The sequence below is a fragment of the Xenopus laevis genome, chromosome 9_10L, assembly GCF_017654675.1.
Source record: "Xenopus laevis strain J_2021 chromosome 9_10L, Xenopus_laevis_v10.1, whole genome shotgun sequence".
Lineage (NCBI taxonomy): Eukaryota > Metazoa > Chordata > Amphibia > Anura > Pipidae > Xenopus > Xenopus laevis.
Genome location: NC_054387.1, coordinates 115,709,714 through 115,736,984, shown reverse-complemented (window position 1 = coordinate 115,736,984; position 27,271 = coordinate 115,709,714). Strand labels below are relative to the sequence as shown.

General features: G+C 41.1%; 1 protein-coding gene and 1 long non-coding RNA gene across 6 annotated transcripts; one reads left to right on the top strand and one right to left on the bottom strand.

Annotated features, from left to right (window-relative positions):
- On the top strand, positions 1–27,064 carry telo2.L (telomere maintenance 2 L homeolog). Of its 5 annotated transcripts, none has more exons than XM_018236502.2 (21): positions 1–122; positions 2,146–2,507; positions 4,775–5,055; positions 5,776–5,844; positions 5,937–6,084; positions 7,059–7,161; positions 7,247–7,315; positions 13,117–13,258; positions 13,348–13,484; positions 18,419–18,519; positions 18,757–18,843; positions 19,128–19,216; positions 19,378–19,466; positions 20,345–20,461; positions 21,743–21,814; positions 21,929–22,114; positions 22,789–22,880; positions 23,167–23,266; positions 24,279–24,343; positions 24,439–24,554; positions 25,178–25,817. In XM_018236502.2, exons 2-21 carry the CDS (start codon positions 2,164–2,166, stop codon positions 25,276–25,278), a joined length of 2,508 nt encoding a protein of 835 aa, XP_018091991.1. In that variant the 5' UTR covers positions 1–122; positions 2,146–2,163; the 3' UTR covers positions 25,279–25,817. The 5 variants fall into 5 exon arrangements, with proteins under 5 accessions (XP_018091991.1, XP_018091992.1, XP_041432160.1 ...); XM_018236503.2 differs by having other exon boundaries at positions 89–212; XM_041576226.1 differs by having other exon boundaries at positions 110–223.
- Positions 13,587–22,004, bottom strand: LOC121397935. Its single transcript, XR_005964055.1, has 3 exons — positions 21,917–22,004; positions 20,328–20,510; positions 13,587–13,861 (listed from the first exon to the last, which is right to left on the bottom strand). It is a non-coding gene; the product is annotated as an uncharacterized LOC121397935 (long non-coding RNA).
- Positions 27,065–27,271: the final 207 nt, after the last annotated feature.

Here is a 27,271-nt window from a genome sequence, read left to right as displayed (position 1 = left end):
CCGCTTTCCCTGTGCCCTCTATTGCGCCGCCCACACGTTTACATTTCTTCCCGTCCCTCTACTCAGTTCTAGGATGATCACTGGCTGTGCTCAGCCAATAGAGATAGCGCCGCTGAAACCCGGTGAGTAGCGATTGGCTAAGGCGATCGGGAAGGAATGATTTGGCTGCAGAGAGACATAGAGGGAGCTGGCAGTTGGGACTGTACAGTAAGGTGGGATTCGTGTGAGCGGGTGAATAAAGTTCACTATTCTGTGTGTGTGGTCTCCGTGCCCTCCTTCAGTAGTGAGTACCTTGCTGTGTGACTGCCCAGTGATGTGTGTGTGCTCAATGTGTGTGTGCTGCCTGTGCATGTGCTCCATTCTACACTATTGTGTACTTAATGCAGTGTGTGTGGTCTCTCCCCTCTCTCTGGTGTGTACATACTGCCAGCATACATTTTCTTCGGCACACCACTTACTTTTCTTGCTTTTTCTCCTTAGGGTGCATTCAACTCCTCCAGCTACTTCCAAGCCCAATTTTCATACAAGAATTCCCATAGGGAGGAAGCACACCAAACAATTGGCTTTGTCTTTTTAGAACATTTATTCATGAAGGAAGAATCCCTTTAGGAAAATTCATTGCCTGCAATATAACAATATATTGTTATATTGCAGGCAATGAATTTTCCTAAAGGGATTCTTCCTTCATGATTTATGGGATACATATAAATCACTATATAAAGATGAATGGGATCAAGCACTAAACAGTTAATTGTGTCACATGATAGTTCACATGGTGTTAAAGGTATTTAATGCAATTGTGTTCACTTGATTTTTATTGCACCTGAGGAAGGGGTTGACCCCGAAAGCTTGTGCCAACTCTGCTGAATAAATGTTCTAAAAAGGCAAAGCCAATTGTTTGGTGTGCTTCCTCCCTATGGGAATTCTTGTGTATATACTGCCTTCATTTGTGGGTTCCTCATGCACTTTACTATCTTCCTCTATCAGTGTGTCAGCCTATAGCTTTAAATGGTCCTTACACTGCTTTTGGGTATATCTCTCTCTCTCTCAGCCTCTGTAGTTATGCTCCTGCCCCTACTGTGTGTTTATTGTAAATGCCAGTGCTGTCCAATTTATATGGTACAGAGGGCTGGAATTTTTCTAATCTACATGGTGGAGGGTCGATAATGGAAGCCAATGTTAGCCACTCCCTGTTTTTAGACCACACCCACTTTAAACCACACCCATTTTAAACCACACCCATGTTACCGCAAGACCATGTCCACATTAATAGCACACTAAAAAAAACAGATGGTTGGTGCTCACTGCAGGGCCGGAACTAGGGGTAGGCAGCTGTCTAGGACGCCATCATTGAGGGGCGCACTTTAATTGTTTTTGTTTTTTTCTTCATCCTTTCATTTTTTTCAAGCGTTTTTTTAATAATTTGTTTCAGTAATCATGGTCACTCAGTTGGGTGGAATCATTCACCTTCTCCCTCTTGCCAGCAAGTAATAGCTCCTTCTGTGCAGTGCGGTTAGCTTGCAAATGGGAAGCAGACACAGCAGGCAGACTTTGATGTGGAGGGCCACATAAGGGTGGGGGTTGCGGGTCACCGCCAGTTGGACAGCCCTGGTATATGCCATCAGTAGGCAGGAACTGCTGAAAGTTCTACAGAGTAGTACCAAATCAATAGGCTGCTCTAAACTACTCCTCAAACATATTAATATAAATAAAAGTTACCTATACGTCATGTTGATCATCTTTTTGCTGATAGCTCTACTTTTGTTCGTAATTGTTACTTAAAGTTCCTAAACCTGATTGGTTTGCCAGCTTGACTGCCCCTTCTCAAACTGTCAGTTAGACAGACTACTGCTGTCCAAATATGGCAGCCCCCACATAGAGGAGCAAGGGGCATCAGATGGGTAATTTAATAGCATCAGGCAAATACTTTTATAGCAAAAGTGTAAATAGCATGCAAAGAAAAGGTTATGATTGTACAAAAGTCTGTATCTCTTTAAATTAAAGGGGTAGTACTACTGATCTTGACTTTTACCTGCACGGTTATATTGTAGGGCGCTTCCATTTTATTGATATCATCATGGTGTACATGGGCAATTTCTTTCCTTGCGGCACAGCATGATTATAATCGTTTTTGCTTCTTTCCAGACTGTTCATAAGGGTTCAATGGATGCAAGTCAAGCTGATCGCAAGGTGGCCCCTGTCTCTGCTGTTGTTAAAAATGCGATCTGTGAACTGAGCCGAATAAACGATGGAGAGAGGTTGATGGAGGTGCTGCTGAGCCTTAAGTGCTACCTGGGAACTAGAGAAAACTCAACTCAAACCCAGGAGCATGCAGAGTTCAACAGGAACCATTATACCCCTTTTCTCGAGTTTTTGGTTGCCCAGATGGGTCCACAATGGTTGGATCTGCTCACTTTAGAAAAGCTCGAGTTGTGGGACAGCTTCTTTCTAGAGGGCCCAGCCGATCAGGCCTTTCTAGTGCTCCTGGATAGCTTGGGGAAAACGGGGTAAGTGCAGAGTCTTCTCGCTCATTGACAAACATTTTAATGCTCTGCTAATGACGGTTCTGTTGTCATTGCAACTTATATAAAAATCCTGGATACGGTGCGTGCCTAGTGCGAAGCATGTATACCCACTGCAGATTCATCTCTTTTCTCTAGGTAAAGGTCCAAAATATCTTCCTAAACATAGGATATATAGTGAATTAAGTACCCCTCTTGTAAAATATAAAGATATTATAAGTTACAGAATAGGTCATGGAACTCCGAGGTGACTTTTAATATCCTCATACTTTGCAACAGGGGGTACTTTATTTATTATAATACACAAGTTTCAGTGAGTCATGTGACAGAAATGACATCACTAAGCTCCATTTATAAGGATATAATTTACAGGATATTTATGACTCTTGTGTATTATATATCTTGATAGACGTCTGAATATGTGACGGAAACATTGATTTTGCACAATAAAAAGGATTTTTAAATTTTTAAGCAAGTTCTGTGAGTTGCTAAGTCATTGCTGTGGAGATATATAGTGAATAAAGTACCCCCTCTTGTAAAATATAAGGATATTATAAGTTACGGAGGAGTTTCATGACCATATAAAAACACAAGGCCGTGTGTTTTTATACAGGTCATGGATCTCTGAGGTAATTTCTAATATCCTCATATTTTGCAACTGGGGGTACTTTATTTTAATACACAAATTTCAGTGAGTCATGTGACAGAAATGACATCGGAACTCACCGTTTATAAGGATGTGATTTACAAGATATTCATGGCATTTGTGTATTATATATAGGTGTCTAATGCCACGCTATAAATAATCTAATGACGAGTGATTGGGAAATTCCTGTATTCTTTCTGCCACAACCATAACACCAGTAACCTGTGTGTGGCAGTAAATCCCCATAAAAATCAGGCTTTTGCACGTCCTTCTCTGAAGGAATGCGTATATGGTGTGTGGGATTAAATGTACCAAAAAACTTGATTTTGGTCCCATGTGACCACCATAGCGCTATGTTACACTTCTTAGTAGTCCATTGCTAGTGTCTCGGGTGTCACTTGGCAGTTTTGCTTTTTTAGAGAACAGAGTATCATGTTAGAGATAGATATAGGAAGGTTGTGTAAAATAAAAAGTGGCTTTAAAATGATGAGTGCCACCCCTGCCTCTGTATAGCTATATCTTGAATAATAGGATATGAAGCACACCATCCTCAGGCTTTGCCTTTAAAACATTTTATTCCAGCGGAATTCACACACAAGCTTTCGGGGGAAAACCCCTTCCTCAGGTGCATTGGGGGTTTTCCCCCGAAAGCTTGTGTGTGAATTCCGCTGGAATAAAATGTTTTAAAGGCAAAGCTTGAGGATGGTGTGCTTCATATCCTATTATTCAAGATAAGGAATTTGGCTGACTTAGAGGCAGCTTGGGAGTGGATGCACCCTGAAACAGTAAGTGGTGTGCTGAAGAAAACATTGTTTTTTGGTCTGTATAGCTATATTCTGTGGCCACTAAAGCAAATAAAGTTCTGTCTTACATAAAAAAGGGCATTAACTCAAGGGATGAAAACATAATTATGCCTCTTTATAGGTCCCTGGTGAGGCCTCATCTGGAGTATGCAGTGCAGTTTTGGAATTCAGTCCTTAAGAGGGATATTAATGAGCTGGATGGAGAGAGTGCAGAGACTAAGTGCAACTAAACTGGTTAGAGGGAGGGAAGACTTAAATTATGAGGGTAGACTGTCATGGTTGGGGTTGTTTTCTCTGGAAAAAAGGTGCTTGCGAGGGGACATGATTACACTTTACAAGTACATTAGAGGACATTATAGACAAATAGCAGGGGACCTTTTTACCCATAAAGTGGATCACCGTACCAGAGGCCTCCCCTTCAGACTAGAAGAAAAGAACTTTCATTTGAAGCAACGTAGGTGGTTCTTCACAGTCAGGACAGTGAGGTTGTGGAATGCACTGCCAGTGATGTTGTGATGCTGATTCAGTTAATGACTATAAGAATGACTTGGATGATTTCTTGGACAGACATAATATCAAAGGCTTATTGTGATACTAAACTCTATAGTTAGTATAGATATGGGTATATAGAATTTAAGTAAATGTATGGAGATGTGTATGTATGGATGCTGGGTTTAATTTGGAGGGGTTGAACTTGATGGACGTTATCTTTTTTCCAACCCAATTTAACTATATATGTATTACCATGGTTTATAAAGCATTTCTGTATCCCTCACGGCTGCTATCGGTTCCTCTTCTTTCAGGCCTAGCATCCGCTTGGATCGCTGCGTGCATGTATTGGAGAGATTCCTCCAGCGGGGAGCGCTTGCCGAAGTTATCCGGGAGGTCTGCCAACAGCAGCTCGAGAGCAACCCAACAGCTGTTCTCCATGAAGCCATTCTAGGGAGGATCAGCAGTCTGCCGGACCACCTGGCTAACTGCCTTCAACAACACAACAAACCTGTATTCTATCCTAACAACTACTACCCCCTCCTGGCAGGTTCTATTATCAGTGTGCTGCAAATGGTCTCTGATGCATTAAGAGGTAATGAATATACATGTATATAAAACAAGGCAAAGTTGTGCTCACCACTAATTTTTAAAACCATTAGGCCGGGGTGCAATGAGGCTGTGACCACAAAATACATATAGTCAAATACAAGATTCCTCTGCACTCAACCCATTATCAATATATTTAAGACAGATACATTTTGTACATACAGCTACTAAAGCTACCCTTTAAACAAAACAGGGATTGTTTGTCCATATATTGCAATATATTTCAGCTGGCCAACTACGTCAAAGTCATCCCCAATATGGCCATTTCTACTCTCAACTTTCACCTGATTCATTAAGAATTTGATTGCTTCATTATACATTTTACAAAGAGACTAAGTTTTACCTGCAACTTACTTGCTGCTTTCAAAGTAAAACTCCCAAACTTGGCTGCCCTTTTATTAGACACCAGTGGGATCACCTGACTATAGCTGGGAAGGGTGGGAGCTACAACATGGAGCTGGTCACTGCTCCTGTATAACTATAACAAACAAGGGAAAGTTGTGCTCACCACTAATTTTTAAAACCATTAGGCGGGGGTGCAAGGAGGCTGTGACCACAAAATACATATAGACAAATACAAGAGTCCCTTTTGCACTCAACCCATTATCAATATATTTAAGACAGAGACATTTATATATATTATAGTCTATTTATAAGCCTGGAATTATTTTGTTCACTCGTATAATAATATCCTTTTACATCCCAGATGGCAAGAACTGTTCCATCTCATTTGCATCTCAGGTTGTGGGTAAAGTCTGCATGCAGGGCCGACAAAGTAAGTGTCCTAATGATCATACTGTTACATGTATGTAATCGAAATTGTACGAGGGCTTTGCTTGACAAGGAACCCTTAACTGTGATCTGCAGAGGAGCTGCTTTCAGTCTTGGTGCCACGGTTGAAGGCCCTCGTCCAATCTGACTGCATCTGGCAGAGGATTTGTTGGCGATTGGTAGAATCTGTTCCTGACAGATGGATGGAGCCTGTAGTCATTGGAATTGTGCAGATGGCACCAGGGTGAGAACTTCTTCCTCTCTGCTCTGCATAACATTCAACTTGTGCTTTTTCATCATGTGTATGTATGTGAGCACTGCAAAAATAATCAAGCAGGACCAGCCAGGGTTGACCTTGATAGGATCTATTGGGCCCACTCAGGCCCCTTCTCACTTATTGGGGTCCTCCACCACATTTATCTAGAACAGAATACTTCAGTGGCAGTGGAATGTATACTGCAGTATTGGGCATCTCCCAGTATACACGCATACACCTCTGTAATAAACTACAGATGTCATAATACAAAAACTGCTGGCTTGCTAGATTGATAACCTCCACACCAGTGACAAGCATGTGCTGGGACTGTCACTGTGTCTGTCATGAAATGCTTGGGGCAGACTGTACCATGAAATACTGGGGGGGGCATAGGAACAAAATGAACAGGCAGTTACAGCAGCAATCATTGGGAGAGTGAGCGGCAGAAACCTTCAGCTGTATTGTTAAAGGGGTACTTCATCTTTTAGTATGTTATAGAATGCTCAATTCTAAGCAACTTTTCAATTGGCCATCATAATTTTTTTTTTAATAATTTTTTAATTATTTGCCTTCTTCTTCTGACTCTTTCCAACAAATGGAAAGACACTCCATCCAAAAAAGCAAATTTCTGTAAAGCTACACATTGATTGTTATTGCTACTTTTTTATTACTAATCGTTCTATTCAGGCCTCTCCTATTCACATTCCAGCCTCTTATTCAAATCTGTGCATGGTTGCTAGGGCATTTTGGACCCTAGCAACCAGATTGCTGAAATTGCAAACTGGAGAGCTGCTGAATAAAAAGCTAAATAACTAAAAAACCACAAATAATAAATAATGAAAAGCAGTTGCAAATTGTCTCAGAATAACACTCTCTACATCATACTAAATATTAACTCAAAGGTGAACAACCCCTTTATGGTTAGGCTTAACTAAAATCCAATTTTATTCCTTCATTCACAGAGCAGAATTTCTATCCCAGCTGCTGGGTGATCTGGTGGTAAAGAATAAGAGGACACAGTTTTTATTAACGAAAAAGATGCTATTCCTGCAGTATGGTCTCAAGGTATCTTGCATTTCAAAAAAAAATCTCTCCTGTACTGTCTCTGTAGCTGCCCGCTTACTAACTGCGGTGTTTTTCTCTGTTACAGAAGGATGCCCTGCAGAGCATTCTGGGATATCTGTCATTGGATGCAAGTCGCAGATATCTCTTAGTCAAGGTAGGATAGAAGGAGGTGGTTCACCTTTAAGTTAACTTTTAGTATGTTATAGAATGGCCAGTTATAAGCAAGTTTTCATTTGGTCTTCATTATTATTATTTTTTTTTTTTTTATAGTTTCTTAATTATTTGCCTTTTTCTTCTGACTCTTTCCAGCTTTCAAATGGGGGTCACTGATTCCATCTAAAAACAAATGCTGTTTAAAGCTACACATTTTTTATTATTACAACTTTTTATTACTCCTCTTTCTATTCAGGTCCTCTCCTATTCCTATTCCAGTCTCTTGTTGAAATCAATGCATGGTTACTGGGGTAATTTGGACCCTAGCAACCAGTTTGCTGAAACTGCAAATTGTAGAGCTAATAAAAAGTTGAATAACTCAAAAATCACAAATAATAAGAAATGAAAACCAATTGCAAATTGTCGCAGAATATCACTTTCTACATCCTACTAAAAATTATCTCAAGGATGAATGATCCCTTTAAGAACCCAAATCTAGAGTTTTGCATTTAATGGGCCAATCAAATTTTGATGATATTGTTCTTTTCAGCAGTCAATTTCTTTTAATTTTTTTTTTATAAAAATAGGTGAATGAATCACATGTTTTACAGAGGATCATCTGTACGATTGTAATTGTTGGGGATCCAAGGAATTTCCTTGCCGTTTGCTCAACAAATAGGGCCGATACAAATGTGTTACTCCATATTTCCAGGCTCTTCGCTAGTGATGTTTGATACTTTTTAGGTTCAAAACCCTCTTCTTGCTCCAGAATTTATAAAAACGTCCACATGATACTAACATGTTTTCCAGTGCCATGGAACATGCATGAGTGGGTTACAGAGAGCAGCAGTATGGAGAGCTGGGGACTTCATTCTGGTTGTGGTTGTAGGGATCCTAATATTGACTTATAATATCATCATAGTTTGTTCTTTCTGTCTTTGTTGAATCATTCCATGGCCAGGTACCCCGATTTTTCCTTTCATGTTTCCATCTAAGGATTTTCCTAACAGGTGGCATGTGTAGTTGATGCCCTGCTATGCTCTATGGAGTAAAGTTGTCCTAGATGCCTTCAAATGTGGCCGCGCATTGGTTTGATTTTCCCATGTTGATCAGAGAAATATTGTACAGGTATGCGTCCTGTTATCTAGAATGCTCGGGACATGGGGTTTTCTGGGTGAGGGATCTTTCTGCAATTTGGATCTTCATGCCCTAAGTCTTGTCAACATTAAATGAACCCAATAGGCAATAATGCACCGAATCCACTATTTTGGATTTGGCCGAACCCCCGAATCCTTCGCAAAAGATTTGGACAAATACCGAACCAAATCCTAATTTACATATGCAAATTAGGGGTGGGAAGGGGAAAACATTTTACTTCCTTGTTTTGTGACAAGTCACGCAATTTCCCTCCCTGCCCCTAATCTGCATATGCAAATTAGGATTAGGTTCGGCCAGGCAGAGGGATTCAGCCTGCTGAAAAAGGCTGAATCCTGAACTGTGCTTCCCTATTAATTATATCTAGGGATGCACCGCATCTAGGAGTTCAGGATTCGGCCTTTTTCAGCAGGATTCAGCCGAATCCTTCTGCCCGGACAAAGCGAATCCTAATTTGCATATGCAAATTAGGGGAGGGAAAATCGCTTGACTTTTTGTCACAAAACAAGGAAGTAATTTTTTTCCCCTTCCCGCCCTTAATTTGCATATGCAAATTAGGGTTCGGTATTCGGCCAAATCTTTCACAAAGGATTCAGGGGTTCGGCCGAATACAAAATAGTGAATTCGGTGCATCCCTAATTATATCTTAGTTGGGATCAAGTACAAGCTGCTGTTTTATTATTACAGAGAAAAAGGAAATCAATTTTTAAAATGTGGATTATTTGGATAAAATGAAGTCTATGGGAGACAGCCTTTCCACAATTCGGAGCTTTCTGGATAACAGGTTTCCGGTTTACTGATCCCATGCCTGTTTAATGTTGCACCCACACACCTATTTCATAGAGCTTATCATACTCTAACCCACTTGAACAGTGTCTATGATTATGAGGTCTCATGCTGCTCTTGTGTTGGCTGATAACCCCATTCTTATCTTTAGGAAAAAACACACTGCCTAGCTGTGAATGGTACTGTTTGCAATGGCTGAAGCCTTCTGTAGCTAATGGTCAGTTTGGATTTTAATGGTCTGTTCTGTTTTATGTGCAAGGCAAAATAAACAGTGCTTTGAACCAAGATTCAACACAGAAATGAGCAAATCAGTGTGTATGGCTGGCTTCAGAGGAGCAATAGGATAGAGAGGCTGCAGGACCAAGGTGTTTGATATGGGAATTTGATTATCTTACTTTAAAGGGAACGTCAACCCACAAAATTGTACAAATGTTTTTGCATAATAAAAGAAAACATAATTCTAAGCAACTTTGCAATATACATTCATTAGAAATGTTCTATGGTTTTTAAGTGATTTGTATATGTATTGCTATTGAAAGCAGTGTCTGTCCCTTTTTATTCAGTGCCCTGGTGGCTCAGAGCGTTGATACAATGTAAGACGAGGCGGCTGATTAACAGACCTGTCATTGCTGGGGAACCAAGACTTTTGCAACATTGTTTAAAAAGTAACAACCAGGAGTTAAGCCAATGATGCTTTGAAAAGCAAGTGTTATTACAAATAAATTTAAAAGCACAGAAAATGTTTAATAAATATGTATTGGAAAGTTGAATTATATTTTCTTTTATGACCGCCTAAACCTCATATTTGCTGAAGAGCTGTGCTTAATACAAAGGGGTACTATATGATGGTGTGGTTCTGTTATCTCTCAGTACAGCGAGTGTTTCCCTACTACAGAGAGTTGCTATATACGCCCTTTTACTTTGGTCACAAATCCGCTTGAGCTGATTGGCCGTGTCCATTATGGGAGGAGAAAAGGAAGGTTGTAGCCAGAATGAAGATAAGACATAACCCCTTAATACACAATGGGGAATTCAAAGAGAATATAAAGATGCTTTCAGCTATTAGAATAGAAATATAGGTATGGGATCCATTATCTAGAAACATCCGAATTACATATAGGCCGTCTGCCATAGACTCAATTTTAGCCAAATTCTGAAAAATAATTTCCCTTTTCTGTGTAATAATAAAACAGTAGCTTGTACTTGATCCCAACTAAGATAATTAATCCTTATTGGAAGCAAAACCAGCCTATTGGCTTTAATTAATGTTTACAGGATTTTATAGTAGACCTAAAGTATGAAGATCGAAAAGATCCCTTATCCAGAAAACCCCAGGTCCAGAGCATGCTGAATAACAGGTCCCACACCTGTACAAAGGAGAAGGAATGGCATTTAACACTTGGGGTGCCAAAAGTTAGGCACCCCCAAGTGACTACTTTTACTTACCTGACGCTCCTATCAGCAGAAACCCACACCGGCCTGGGGTTCTTCTATCGACCAACATGGAGAGATCCTCTTCTTGCTTCTTCGGGTATTCTCGCAGTTGCGCATGCGCAGTAGAGCAGAAAGATGGACTTTAACGGAAAAGCTGGATTTTCCGCTCTACTGCGCATGCGTCTGCTCCGGGAAATTTGAAAACCGATGAAGCAGGAAGAGGATCTCTCCGTGGTGCTCGCTAGAAAAACCGCAGGCCGGTGCGGTTTTTTGCTGATCAGAGCACCGGCCCGGGGTGTCAGGTAAGTTAAAATAGTGACTTGGGGGTGCTTAACTTTTGGCACCCCAATTGTAAAATGCTATTCCTTCTCCTTTAAAAGGCCAGCGCCATTTCAGTTTGGCAATAACCACCCTTGAAGTCCACACCTTCTAAGAGGATCTTGGCAAAAGCATAGGTTTCCTCAGCAGAAATCTGATATCTAGTTCCAAATGGAAGATGAGCCAGTTCTGAACAAACTCCAGATGCTTTTGTAGTTACTTTTTCTTTTTTTTTTTTAACCTGAATTTAGCTGATTGCTCTTACTCTCTTGTGGATACTCGGCAGTCTATTATATACTAGTTATGGGTATTCTGAGAATTCTGAGAAGGAAACAATTTAAATGCAGCTCCACCCTCAGAACAATGGTAACTACGCATGTCATATCCATATGGGGATTGAAACTGCTGCAGACTCAGACCCATGGTCTCTAGATTAGCTGTTGGGGTGAAATGAATTAGATGACCTATAGCACTTCTTGAAACTATACATTAAATCAATGTGGTGAGCCAGTTATATGTTAACGTAATACAGGTATGGGATCCGTTTTGCAGAAACCTATTGTCCAGTAAATTCCGGGAAAGCCATCTCTCCATTTTATCCAAATAATCCAAATTTAAAAAAACTGATTTCCCTTTTCTCTGGAATAATAAAACAGTAGCTTGTACTTGACCCCAACTAAGATATAATTAATCCTCATTGGAAGCAAAACCAGCCTATTGGGTTTATTAAATGTTTACATGATTTTCTAGGAGACTTAAGGTGTGGAGAGCCAAATTATGGAAAGATCAGTTATCCAGAAACCCCAGATCCCGAGCATTCTGGATAACCGGTCCCATACGTGTACTGACTTTCCTGTAAGAAACCTGTAAATGTTACCAGTTATGCAGAATTACATCTGTTGCTTGTTTTATAAGTGTCCCTAAAGGTGGCCATAGACGCACCCATAATATTGTATGAAATTGAATTTTTGTACAATATTCGGTGCGTGTATTGTGGGAGACGAGCCGACCAATAATCGGCAGAAGACTTGGATATAAGTTGGCTCGTTAATCAGGCCGGCCAGAAAATTTTGATTGGCGCCTTCGAAGGCACCCGAATATCGCCCATTGTTAGTGCTGAATCGTCAGATACATTTAGAATTCTATCGTTTCTACCTGTATATCTGACAATTTAGTTCTACAAGTGTCCATTGAAATGAACAATCTTTCTTGGAAACATCTTTTTCAGGAAAGATCATAATTGTAACATCTATGGCCACCTTTAGTCATCACCAGGTCAGCAGCATTTACATTCTTTGATACTCGGCTAGCATATGCTTCTCTAGCTCATGCTGGGCTGGGGGTGCTACGTCAATCAGCGTATGATAGATACCCTTTAAAGGAGAACTAAAGCCTAACCAAAGAAGTAGGCTAGAAATGTTGTACATTATGTTTTGTGCTTCTGTACCAGCCCAAGGCAACCACAGCCCTTTAGCAGTAAAGATCTTTGTCTCCAAAGATGCCCCAGTAGCTCCCCATCTTCTTTTCTGCTGATTCACTGCACATGCTCTGTGCTGCTGTCACTTACTGAGCTCAGGGACCCACTCACAATATACAGTACATATAGAATAGAAATGTCACAATATAAGGCTGATTAGTAATTAATACAGATAATTACTACATGGCAGCACAGAAACTAGTGCAATTAGCATCAGAATGTAATAATCAGCCCTGTAGCATCGGTTTATAGTACATAGAAACCTCATTGTCTGCTTGATAATATGCCACGACCCTAAGCTTAGCTTCTCAACAGCTGCTCAGAGCCCACTGAGCATGTGAGTGTCACAGACACTTTCCAAGATGGTGACCCCCTGTGACAAGTTTGAAGTCCTGGATCATTGCTGCTATTGACAAGCTGAAACTTTAGGCTGGTGCAATATGCTCAGGATATAAGCTATGGCATTTTTGTCCATATTAATTTTTAGGGTTTAGTTCTCCTTTAAACAACATATATTTCAGCATTATAATGAAGCACTGAAATGATTGGTATAGTATTTAATGATAAATTGTCTGGATATTGTGTGCTTATGCAAAGATCAAAAAGTTCATAACGGCGGCTTTATCCAACAGATTCTGCGGGAACTCCTGGAGGTGTGGTCATCTGGTAGCGTGCTGAAAAACTCCTCCCAGCCTCAGCTTCTGCATGTGAGCCGCTGCCTGCTGATCTGCCTGGGCCTACTCAACAAGCAGGAGATTGAGAGCTGCAAGCAAGGTGAGGGAGGGGGAATGTTAACTGGTCAACCTATCAGTGGAAAGAGAAATCCTGTTTCTTACTGATGTCTCCTCTTTACCCCACCACAGACCTGCTGGTATCACTGACCTCGGGCGCTCGAAATTACTTAGACAGTTCTGTTCCCGCCATCAGACGTATGGGGATGGTAGTAGCCGAATGCCTGAGCCACCGCATTGACACTGAGGGACCAGGCCTTTCTTTCCAGGTAGTGTCCTGCTTTCTAACCACAGGGACTCTCTGTGTGCTGAACAATTTATGTTATGACTAATGGAGGGCACACTGACAGCTTTGGCCTCGCAGGTGAGGTTACAGTCTGGCACAATTACAGCTGCTGATTTATTAAAATACAAAGATTCACTGCAGCCTGAGATTAGAGGAAGAAAGCTAGTGATTTGCCCAGGCTACATGGAACTACTTCTGGAATCATCAAACCCAAGTGCCCCAGGTAGATTGTAGTGTTATAAAGGAACACTGATTGATTCATCTACATTTATAATATGCAGGAATGCACCAAAATCCAGGATTCCGCCAAATCCAAGCTTTAATTCAGATTCTGCCAAAGTGCTTGGCCAAAGCCGAACCCTAAAAAAAAAAGAGTCCGTGTGCAATTGAATGTTCACTGGTATTAACATGTCATACAGAGATACCTGGGTATACAAAAAAGAGGGGGGATTGATCAATGCACATTCCCTGCTCCTCTGTCTCATCAGTAATCTAGTATCTATGCAAGTGCATGTATTTACAAAAACAGGGGTTTTTAGTTATAAAGTTATGATCTTAAAATTGATAAGCCACCATACCACGTCAAGGTAAAGCCTATATGGTGGTCTTTAACTCTTTACCTCTGGTCATAGTATTTAAAGACTGGCACCTCCCTGCATGGTAGAATTTCTTGGAATTAGTGTCTCCTGAAGTAGGCATTGGTTTCATTTAGAGGGCTTAGTCCTCCCCCACCATTAGCTTTTACAAGAGCGAGAGATTGCCAAGACCACAGCAATGGATCTACAGGCTTAATTCTCCCCCTGGTTATGGCTTAAAGCAGGGATACCCAAGTTTTTGAACCTCTGAGCAACATTCAGAATTAAAAGGAGTTGGGGAGAAGGCAAGTATTAAAAATGTTTTTGGGTGCCAAATAAGTGCTGTGATTGGTCAACCTACATTGAGGCTCTGTTTGGCAGTACACCTGGTTTTTATACAACCAAAACTTGCCTGGAATTCAAAAATAAGCTCCTGCTTTGAGGCCACTGGGAGCAACATCCAAGGGGGTTGGTGAGCAACATGTTACTCATGAGCCATTGATTGTGGATCACTGGCTTAAAGCAAAAATAACACTAAAAATTGAAAGTGTCCTAAAGTAATGAAAATATCATGTAGTGTTGCTCTGCACTGGTAAAACTGTTTGCTTCAGAAACACTACTATAGTTACAAGCTGCTGTGTAGCAATGGCGGAAATTGAAAAAAGTCTATATGGCACAGGTTAAATAGTGGATAACAGATAACACCATTATGTTCTACAGAGCTTATCTGCTGTGTAACCTGAGCCTTTTCTCCTTTGAATGGCTGCCCCCATTGCTACACAGCAGCTTATTTATATAAAAGATAGCCGTGTTTCTGAAACAAACACCAGTTTTACAAGTGCAGGGCAACACTGCATTATATTTTTATTAGTTTAAAACACTTTTATTTTTTTGATGTTACTGTTGCTTTAAGAGAGAGCGAGAGACTGCCCAGACTAACACTCATTTCCAAAGGAACAGGACCAGTTAAAGGGGCAGGTGTGGGGGAAGCTTGGCCTGTAAATACAAAAAGGGGGGTTGCGGAGTACTCCAAGGCTAAGTAAAAATATGTAAATTGAATGGAAGTGCTACTGATCTGGTCAAATGAAATACAAGCCTATATACCTCCCTGCACTAAGTCCTCTGACTGAATCCAATGCCCAGGAGACTCTTATCCCAAGAAATGCTGCCATGCAGGGAGGTGCCAGTCTTTGAATACTATGACCCACCATATGGGGTTTACCTTGATGTGATGTGGTGGCTAACCAATTTTATGATCATAACTTTGTGACTAAAACCCCTGTTTTTGAAAATAAATGCACTTGCATAGATACCGAATTACTTATGAGACCAGGGAATGTGCATTGATCAATCCGCCATCTTTTTTTGTATGTTTGTAGTTCATTTGGCCAGATCAGTTGCACTTCCATTGTATTTATATATATTTTTTTTACTAGCCTTGGAGTGCTCCTAAAACCCCCCTTTTTTTGCAGCGATACCTGGTTAGTTATTTATAGAGGAGACTAAATGTCATGCCCAAATTCATGTGCTAGTTTTATAGAGGTTACTAAAGAAAGTCTACTAAAAGTGTGCTGTTTTTTTATGGAACAGCACATAACACTAAGGGGCCCATTCACTAAGCTCAAGTGAAGGATTCGAATGAAAAATACTTCGAATTTCGAAGTATTTTTTGGGTACTTCAACCATCGAATTGGTTAAATTCGTTCGAAATCGAACGAATCGAAGTAAAAATCGTTCGACTATTCGACCATTCGATAGTCGAAGTACTTTCCCTTTAAAAAAAACTTCGACCCCCTACTTCGGCAGGTAAAAGCTACCGAAGTCAATGTTAGCCTATGGGGAAGGTCCCCATAGGCTTGCCTGTGATTTTTTGATCGAAGGATTTTCCTTCGATCGTTGGATTAAAATCGTTCGAATCGTTCGATTCGAAGGATTTAATCGTTCGATCGAACGAAAAATCCTTCGATCAATCGATCGCAGGATTAGCGCTAAATCCTTCGATATTCGAAGTCGAAGGATTTCAATTCGAGGGTCGAATTTCGAAGTATTTTTAACTTCGAAATTCGACCCTTAATGAATCTGCCCCTAAGTATGCAGACTGTCATCTAAGAGGTGTAGATTAGCATTAGCTGAATGGCCACAAACTGATTCTCAATCTCAAAGGGAGAAATTATACCCAAATTTGCAGCAGAGATTATAGTAGTTTATAGATTAGTGCGTTTACATTTTTGCAATATATGGCACCAACATATTTTATCAGGAGCCACTTAACCTGCCTGTGTTTTTGGAGAGTGGGAGGAATCCAGAGTACCCAAAGAAACCTGGCAGTGACAGTATCATGCATACTATGTTGTTTGTATGTTGTCAGTGCCACCAATACATATGGAGTAGCACAATCAAATACATTAAATACATTAAAACTACATTAAAGGGACACAGATTATTTGCCTTTATGCTGTTATGAATTGAATGTACAGGTATGGGATCCGTTATCCAGAAAGCTCCGAATTACGGAAAGCCTTCTCACATAGAGCCCATTATATCCAAATAATCCAATTTTTTATCGGTTGTTAAAGGAGTTGTTCACCTTTGAGAACTTTTAGTATGATGTAGAGAATGATATCAGGGCCGGATTTACATAGTGGGTGCCCCTAGGGCCCTCTGTTGTTCGTCGCCCCTGTCCCCTCCCCTTTCATCTAGACCGGAGCAATGGAGATTGGCACATGGGAATTTAAAAAATGATTGTATCTCCAGCACGCCCCCAGTGTTTTTGAAACAATGTGGTTGTGCACAATGCCACCCCCCCTAAAATCCTGCCACCCTAGGCCCGGGCCATGGTGGTCTTTCCACAAATCCGGCCTGAGTGATATTCTGAGATAATTTGCAATTTTTTATTATTGAAGGTTTTTGAGTTATTTAGCTCTTTATTCAGAAGCTCTTCAATTTGCATTTTAAGCAATCTGGTAACTAGGGCCCAAATTACCCTAGCAACCATGCATTGATTTGAATAAGAGACTGGAACATGAATAGGAGAGGCCTGAATAGAAAGATCAGCAATAACAATACATTTGTAGCCGTACAGATCATTTGTTTTTTTTAGAAGGGGACAGCAACGCCCATTTCAAAGCTGCAAAGAATCAGAAGAAAAAGACAAATACCGTATATACTCGAGTATAAGCCGAGTTTTTCAGCCCCCAAAATATGCTGAAAAACTCTACCTCAGTTTATACTTGGGTCAAGCGCAAAAATGATCGCCGGCGTCTAAGAATAGTCGCTGGCGTCCAAGAATAGTCGCCGGCGTCCAAGAATGGTCGCCAGCATCCAAAAACGAGACACCGGCACCTCCAATGGGAGCAGAAACCCTCAACTTTTTGATTGAAACTTACCAGAAGTTGCTGCATTTCTCACCCTAGGCTTATACTCGAGACAATAAGCTTTCCCAGTTTTTGGAGGTAAAATTAGGTACCTCGGCTTATACTCGGGACGGCTTATACTCGAGTATATACGGTAACTATAAAACTATAAAAAAATAAATAATGAAAGTTACTTTAAAGGTAACCAACCCCTTTAATGCTTAAATGAGTTTTTAGTAGACTTTAGGTATGAAGAGACAAATTACAGAATGATCCCTAATCCAGAAAACCCCAGGTCCCAAGCGTTCTGGATAAGAGGTCCCATACCTGTATTAATTAATACATCTTAAATGTATATTAATAGATTTTGTATCCAGCCACTAGATGGCACATGCAGTGCAAACTAACAACAGAAAACTGTCCTGGAAAGTGGCCTAGAATGGAAATGCTCCAACAAAGCAGGCCTCTCTCAGTCGTTCCTATATACACTACAATAAATTGGAGTAAACTGCCTCCATAGCTGAATCAGACCTAAAGGAGTATATTGAATGAAGTCACTGACATTTAGCTCATAAATGAAGACAGTTGCACTTCTACTGTGCATCTTCCCAGTTGCTGTGAGGAGGATAATTATGAAATGATAGTTGGTATCACCCACGTAGGGTTTCTACTCGGCAAAATACCAGCCATGGCTGAGGCCGGTATTACAAACTTACCGACAATGTAGTAACCGGTAAATTTGTACTAACCTGTTGTTTGCCCCGACCCACCTCCTATCCCCTTTCCCAACTCTCCCTCTATCAATCTATTTCCCCTTGTATGTGGTCCACAATGTCTTGCCTGCGCCCCAATTTACATTTACAACTTCACCCATGACATCATGGACCCACCCCCTCATGGACCTGCTCCTGCCCTGGCTGATAAAAATACAGCCAAAAGGTGGCAACCCTACACCCATGTAACAATTCTTTTTATGTATTTATTGTAAGTATGAAGAAGATGAGGATACCAGAGACCTGAAGGCTCTTCTAAAACCCCCACATGTGTTTGAAGCTGACTCTGCTGATTGTGTAAAAAACCCAGAAGAGAGGTAGGTGGGAAAGACTAGACTGTTTTAGTGGTCACGTCAGACAGATTTAATATTTGCTTGCTGTAGGTCTTATGGCTTTATACTGACGGCTATTGGGGGTCTGAAGGGGGTGTTCTTCTAGGGTTGGATCCTTTTTTGCTGAGGGCACAGTGACAGCCAAATGAGCTGCTTTTCTAGTCACATATTATCAGTGTGTTTGCCATTCCCTCTGTTTATTTACATGGTATTTCTTTTCAGCTCTCCATCAAAGTCATGTCCTAAAGCCATTGAAAAGTCTAAGATGGAAGCCAAGGCTGACCAGGCATCTGATTCAGAACTAGACAGGTAAGTAATGCAGGAGGTGCCCAGGTATGCTATCAGCCATGTACAACCGTGTCAGACAGGAAAGTAATGGAGAAAGCCAAGCTACAGCAGAGTAGCTAAGACTGGTAGGTGATTTGGCAATAGCCAGTGACATGCAGTTAGGTAGTTACAGCTTAGACAGTTAGGAGAGCCATGCAGGAAGAGCTGGGGATGTCCAGTCAGGCATAAATGCTTGTATTAAGAGAGAGAGTGGATGTGTCTCCCTCTCACTGACAGTAGAATAACTTGTGCCTTCCTTGTGACAGTGACGATGACTTGGCTCCATATGACATGAGCGCAGACACAGAGCTGAAGAAGAGTAAAGCACCGGCCTACATACGGGATTGCATTGAAGGTGAAGCAACAAAGGGAGATGCACTAATTGGCCTGTGTGCCGAGTTTGTAATTTGCACAGTGTCTCTTTTATTTGTTCTAACACCATTTACTACATTTCCTAGTAGTATCTGTTGGGCACCTTTGAGATATTTTAATTTCTCCATTTCTCCCTCTCCCCAGTGCTGTTATCAGATGACGTGGAAAAACTGGAGGTGACCATGACTTGTCTGGCTACACTGATCCAGGCAAACACATCCGCAACAAAAGAGGTACTTGCAACATGTGGCTAAAGTAAGCGCCATTCTCTTCTCATGTACACCTGCAGCGTAGTCAATTTTCAGGATGAAGGGTAAATTATTCAGGTTTGTCTTGTGCACTGGCACTGATCCTGGTAGTATATCTAGAATCCTTGTCATAAAGCAAGATGGAACTGTTGTGGTTTGCCACAAAGAAAATGTAATAATCACAAGTATCAACTGGATCAAGGGCGTAGAATCATGGTCAGGCCAAATAAAGACAGAGTGGATGAAGAACTAGGACTAGGCAGAGTAGAACGGAGCGGGTGAAGACCAGGGCTAGGCAGAGCTGGACAGGATGGATCAGGTGAAGGCTAGGTAGAACAGGACAGGATGGGAACAGGACTGACAAACGCAGACAGGAGCTGAACAAGGGTGCACAAGAACAAGGCAAGGACAGAGAGCAGAATCCGATCAGGAGGCAAAGTAGGAATGCTGGAGCTGGACAGAAAGTCAAGATCCAGGAGCAGGGAACAAGACACAAACTAGACAGGGCAAGGTAATAGCAGGGAAACAAGAGCTAGTCAGTGCTCAAGTTAGGCTAATGCTCAGGCACTGGCAGTGAGGAGGGCTAGCCTTATAGGGCAGGGTGACTACTGATTGGCTGACCCCGACCCACCAGTAAGGCTGCTGCTGGGAATAGTATGGAAAGGCCAGGTGATGGGTAATGAGCAAGCCTGCTAGTTGCTCACCCGGCCCAATAGTTTAAAGCATGAGCCAGAAACCCCAATGTCCCAGGCTCGATTCCCAGCAGATCCTTGCAAAAAGGTTGTGATTGATGGAAGTTTCTTTTTTTCAACCTAACAGTCATTATACATGAGATGCTGTACTTACTAGCTTCCATCTTTCAGGTCAGCGTGGAGCTCACCAAGATCCTCTTACACATTGATGACAAGCCCAGTGTTGAACGCTTCACAGAGTTGCGGCATGCGGCCCTTGTAGCTGTCGCAGTGACTGACCCTGTGCCGGTAATGCAGTGCCTCACGATGGCAGGAACGGGGTGGGGGGAAAATGCTCCTGAAACAGTAAACCTAGATTTCAGAGTGGTAATCCATTCAGAAGGGGAATCGTTTACACTCTTCGGAAATCTTAGCCTTTCCAGAAGTAAATACGGTTCTATTTATTCCCATCTGTAGACATTCTTATACTAAGTCTGCATGCAATATTATTACTTCTCTCTCTATATTTTCTCTTCTTGCCCGTTACTGCTGTAGACATGCACACATCCAGAAACATCTCATATTCATAATAATGGGGGGTTATTTTACCTTTCATTTGCTCATATTTTTAATTCCATAAATAAATAAGTCTAAATGTAGGGGAAAGCTATACATGAAACCTTAATCGCTCGATGGATAATTTAAGAATTAAACTGCAGGGACAACTTCTCTTTTTTTTGGTGCCAGCACACATCTTTTTGGCTTTAAAGGAGAACTAAACCCTAAAAATGAACATGCCTAAAAATGCCATGTTTTATATGCTGAACGTATTGCACCAGCCTAAAATTTCCGCTTCTCAACAGCAGCAATGATCCAGGACTTCAAACTTGTCACAGGGGGTCAAGTCAGTGGGCTCTGAGCAGCTGTTGAGAAGCTAATCTTAGGGGTCGTCACTAATTATCCAGCAGAAAATGAGGTTGGCCTGTAATATAAGCTGATGCTATGGGGCGGAATATAAAATGCTGATGCTAGTTGCACTGGTTTCTGTGCCGTCGTGTAGTCGTTATCTGTATTAATTACTAATCAGCCTTATATTGTGACATTTCTACTCTATGTGTACTGTATATTGTGAGTGGGTCCCTAAGCTCAGTAAGTGACAGCAGCACAGAGCATGTGCAGTGAATCAGCAGAAAAGAAGATGGGGAGCTACTGGGGCATCTTTGGAGAGACAGACTGCTAAAGGGCTGTAGTTGCCTTGGGCTGGTACATAAGCCCAAAACATAATGTACAACATTTCTAGCTACTTCTTTAGTTTAACTTTCCTTGTCCTTTAAAGACCCCTTATACATAGTTTTATAGAAATTAGCTACTTTGGATCAGCTGAGTACATTGAGTTGAGTATTAGCACCTTGGCCTAACCGCTACCATATGGCTAAAATAAAAGGGGTGACAATGGTACTTTGTTCTAGGGCTCTCTCATTGTAGAGGATCTTCAGGAGGAAGTGCTGCGTGTTACCCTCTGTATATGTGTCCTCAGCACTGCTCTGTGTATATCTATCTATCTATATATATCTATATCTCCATCCACAGGTATCACAGTACCTTACTGGTGAATTCTACTCCCTGAACTACAGTTTGCGACAAAGGATGGACATTTTAGATGTAAGTATCTTTAGCGACCAGAAACATTATTCCCCTGTTGCTTTGTGATATCTTTATTTTTTTTCAGTAGGTGGCATTTTGTTCACTGTATAATTGCATTACTTTTCATCTCAGGTATTGTCGTCTGCAGCCCAGAGCCTTTCAGAGAAGCTCTCCCATGAAGTATCATCAGAGTCCCGCTCTACAGGCACTGGCCAACATTCCATTAGAAGTACAACATGGACGTTAGCAGAAGCACCGGCTGACTGGAGGAAGGTGGTGGAGGAGCGTATTGCAAGCAAGACAAGACGGTTTTCCAAGGTATCTGATTGGAGAGAAAAGAGATCCATGTAATGAGCAACAGAAGATGTTAAAGTAATTGTTCAGCATAAAAGTAAAAACTGGGTAAATAGACAGGCGGTGCAATATAAAAATGTTTCTAATATAGTTATTTACCCAAAAATGTAATGTATAAAGTCTGGAGTGACTGGATGTCTAACATAATAGCCAGAACAATACTTCCTGCTTTGCAGCTCTCTTGGTTTCCACCAGGCAGCAACCAATCAGTGGCTTTTGAATCTGCTAGGATCAATTGCAAACTCACTGAACAGTTATGTCCCATGTGGCCCCCCTTAAAATCTCTGACTAACTCAGAGTTAGAGAGCTGAATACAGGAAGTAGTGTTCTGGCTATTATGTTAGACATCCAGTCACTCCTGTCTAACTATAACTAACTATATTAGAATTTTTTTTTTTATTTTGCACAGCCTATCTATTTAGCCAGTTTTTATACTTAACTGTTCCTTTAGTATTTGCTTCAGTTTGGGTGAATTCTTCTATTAGCCATAGGTGGTCATATATTTTAAGCATAATGCTAGGGCTTAGCTTGCTTCAGGAAATGGGCATGTGTATCTGTTGTTTCCTCTGCATGGGGGGGATACCCGCTTTATGTTTATTGTCTGAAATCCCCAGTGCGCTCTTTGCTTCCCTCCATAGGGTCAATCAGTTCCTACACCTGTCCCTGCCCCAAACCGTTACCATGCTGTAGCCGGACATTTGTTCTTCCCGCTCATACAGAACTATGACAGGTGAGAGAATGTTTCATTAGCCTAAAACTTGGACAAACATTGATTGTCTGTATCTTAAAGACATAAATGACAGTGAACTGACTTTAAAGCTTGTTAGCCCATCACATAGAGGGCAACCTAACCTAATGGATTCTGGCCTGAAATCTATGGTTATTCAGACAAAGATGACTCAAACCAACTGGTTTAATCCCTCACTGCCTTTTTCCTTTGTGGCACTGACACATTTATTTAATGCACTTTTCCTCCAAAATCTGGTTGTATCTAATTACCTTTTGTTGTTTGTAAGGCAAATTGTTACCTTTGACCTTCTTGGAGAGGATCGTCTGGTTCTTGGGAGGATGGTCCATACACTTGGCATCTTAATGCACCTGGCATTGCATGCTCCAGTAAGTACTCGCAAGAAAATGTCACTTTAATAGTTCATTAGGCCTTCCAAAGCTTTGGGCCCTTAAAGGGGTTGTTCACCCATGCAATAACTTTTAATATGACGTAGAGAGTGATATTCTGAGACAATTTGCAATTGGTTTTCATTTTTTGTTATTTGTGGTTTTGAGTTATTTCGTTTTTTATTCAGCAGCTCTCCAGTTTGCAATTTCAGCAGTCTGGTTGCTAGAGTTCAAATTACCCTAGCAACCATGCACTGATTTGAATAAGAGACTGGAGTATGAATAAAAATATGTGACCCCCCCCATTTGAAAGCTGGAAAGAGTCAGAAGAAGGCAAATAATAGGGATGCACCGAATCCAGGATTTGGTTTGGGATCAGGCCAGGATTCGTCCTTTTTCAGCAGGATTCAGATTCAGCCGAATCCTTCTGCCCGGCCGCACCGAATCCTAATTTGCATATGCAAATTAGGGGCGGGGAGGGAAATTGGGTGACTTTGTCACAAAACAAGGAAGTAAATGTTTTCCCCTTCCCACCCCTAATTTGCATATGCAAATTAGGATTCAGTTCGGCATTCGGCCGAATCTCTTGTGAAAAATTCGGGGGTTCGGCCAAATCCAAAATAGTGGATTCGGTGCATCTCTAGCAAATAATGAAAAAGCTATAGAAAAATATATATAATTAAGATTGAAAAGTTGCTTAGAAGAAGCCATTTCATAAACTAAAAGTTAACCTAAAGGGGAACCACCCTTTAAGGAGTAGCCCCCAGATTTGGGAATCACTGGTTTAGCGCTCACGATTGTTCAGTTGCAGTGAAGAGTACCTACCTACAGTACAGCAGCCATTGATTTGAATCTTCAGGAGGTGAGATCTAAGTGGCTCTAAATGATCAGAAATCCATACTGTAATATTTTATGAAGTTTCATGCACCCATCTAATGAAAAATATGATTAAACAAATATGTTAAAGGATCCTTTCTGTTCATAAAATAATCTGATTTTGATAACCCCACAGATTGCTTCTCAGATGGGAAAGGCGCTTCTTGAATTTGTGTGGGTTCTGCGTTTCCATATTGATGCGTAAGTGTGCATTGGATGTAATGGGGTCGGACCTGAGACTTTAAGGGAGTGGAAGTGACATAAGGTGGTTAACAGATGGCTCTTTTCTACCCTAGCTTTGTGAGACAGGGTCTCCTGTTCTGTATCTCTACTGTTCTACTGAGTGTCCCCTGGGAGCGTCTTATGACCGACATGGCAGAAGAAGTAATGGAGACACAGTCCTGGTTAGCAGGTGAGAAGAAGTTCTCCTCAGATGGTGGTGTCCGTCAAGGCCTGAGACAAGTTGCTTAAAGGAACAGTCAAATCAAAAATTAAAGTGTTTTAAAGTAATAAAAAAATGCAGCAGCGTTGCCCTGCACTGGTAAAACTGGTGTGTTTGCTTCAGAAACACGGCTATCTTTTATATAAATAAGCTGCTGTGTAGCAATGGGGGCAGCCATTCAAAGGAGAAAAGGCTCAGGTTACACAGCAGATAAGCTCTGTAGAACATAATGGTGTTATCTGTTATCCACTATTTAACCTGTGCCATATAGTCTTTTTTCAATTTCCACCATTGCTACACAGCAGCTTGTTTATATAAACTATAGTAGTGTTTCTGAAGCAAACACACCAGTTTTACCAGTGCAGGGCAACGCTACATGATATTTTCATTACTTTAAAACACTTTCATTTTTTGGTGATACTGTTCCTGATTAGTATTTAATTTGCTGCTGATTCAGAGAGATATGAGGTCAGGGGGTAATGCAGGAAGAGGGCAACAAATAAGAGCGATTCTACTGTAGGAAACTGCAGCAAAAGAGGGGCATCAGAAGTCGGCAAACACATAATTCATCTTATTATTTCTTCTGTTGGCAGACGTAGCTGAGAGAGATTCAGATGATGACTGTCGACGCCTGGCCCTTAATGGGCTTTTTCTCATGGAGAAGCTGAGAAACAATATTCACGGAACCCCATAAGCTTCCTCACAGACACCCCTGCAACACCTACTGTGGTCTAAACTATTCAGCTGGCCTTTTGTGTATCTAAGTTGCAAATACGCACACGATGTGGTTGAGGTGCAATGATCTGCATCAAGAAATCCTACTCCACCACTGCTCATATGGACTATAAATTCTACCATTCAATTTCTGCCATGGCAAGTACGACTAGACACTGCATTGTATAAACCCAAATGCAAAGCTTGAGCCTCATCGGCTGTTTTACAAAACAGTAGCTTGTACTTGATCCCAACTAAGATATAATTAATCCTTATTGGAGGCAAAATCAGCCTATTGGCTTTATCTAATATTTACATGATTTTCTAGTAGACTTACTGTATGAAGATCCAAATTACAGAAAGATCCGTTATCCGGAAAACCCCATGTCCCAAGCTTTTTGGAAAACAGGTCACAAACCTATAAGGTATGGGATCCATTATCCAGAAACGTATTATCCAGAAAGCTCCAAATTATGGAAAGGCCATCTCCCATAGACTCCATTTTATCCAAATTTTAAAAAGTGATTTCCTTTTTTTCTGTAATAATAAAACAGTAGCTTGTACTTGATCCCAACTAAGATATAATAAATCCTTATTGGAGGCAAAACCAGCCTATTGGGTTTATTTAATGTTTATATTATTTTCTAGTAGACTTAAGGTGTGAAGATCCAAATTATGGAAAGATCCATAACCTGGAAAACGCCAGGTCCTGAGCATTCTGGATAACCGGTCCCATACCTGTAGAACTGTAGAAAAGTTGTTTACATACATGAAGCAGGGTTTTATGCAATATACAGTAGAACCCCCATTTTACGTTTTTCTGGGACAAGAAAAAAATGGTGTAAAATCCAGGAAAATGTAAAATCAGGGAAATGTATTATGCATAATATATACAGGTGAGCCGCCATTTTGTGATGCTCTGTGTGTCACTCAGTGTTCCCCTGACAGGAAAAAAAGCACATAGTGGAAATGTGTCAGTAAAAGACCCGCCTCTGTCCATTCATTGGCTGATATTGCCTAGCAGGAGTGCGTGCCTTAGGTTTGTGTGTGAGCACAGTACCTCATATAAGCCAAAGGGACAGAGTACCTAAAATGGCAGTGTTTCAGGGTGGAATTATCAAGTGGCACATGTGAGCAGAACAATATATTTTTCATGAACAGGTTTTATTTATATCAAAACCATGATTTTTACCTCATGAGTCGTCATTGCTTCAGTTTCCTTTCCTCCACCTTTGTGGATAGGAGAAATGTGCAGTAGGGGCATGACGGTGCAGCATCAGATGAAGGGAGGAGAAGGTTGGCTTGTCCTTATTATTTGGTTTTACTGGATTGTCTCATCCTGTACACAAAGTCCTGGGGAAGGAAGGAGAGGGACTGGCAGAGTTGGAAGTCACGTAGAGGCCACACGCTATATTAAGCCCGACTCATCTCCTGCAACATCGCTATAAATACCTGCCGGGATCATCTTCCCACGACTCCCAACACAGGGTGTCTCCCTGATTCTCTCACATGCTGCACGGTGGGGGGAGGGGACTCTGCTTGGATGTTGGGGTGGAGAGAGGAAGCAGTAGGAGAATATGAAGAAAGAAGGAGATTGTAAACAGTATTTGTTCACTAAATGGCCACTTTTAAAGGGGTCGTTCACCTTTGAGTTAACTTTTAGTATGACGCCGAGAGAGAGATTCTGAGACCATTTGCAATTGGTTTTCACTTTTAGCAGCTTTCCAGTTTGCAATTTCAACAATCTGGTTGCTACCATCCAAATTCCCCTAGCAACCATGCACTGATTTGAATAAGAACGTGAAATATGAATAGGAGAGGCCTGGGAAGAAAGAATAGTAATAAAAAGTAGCAATAACCATACATTTGTAGCCTTACAGAGCATTTGTTATTTAGAGGGGTTCCGTGACCCCCATTTAAAAGCTGAAAAGCTTTAGAAGGAGAAGGCAAATAATGTAAAAATAAATAAATAA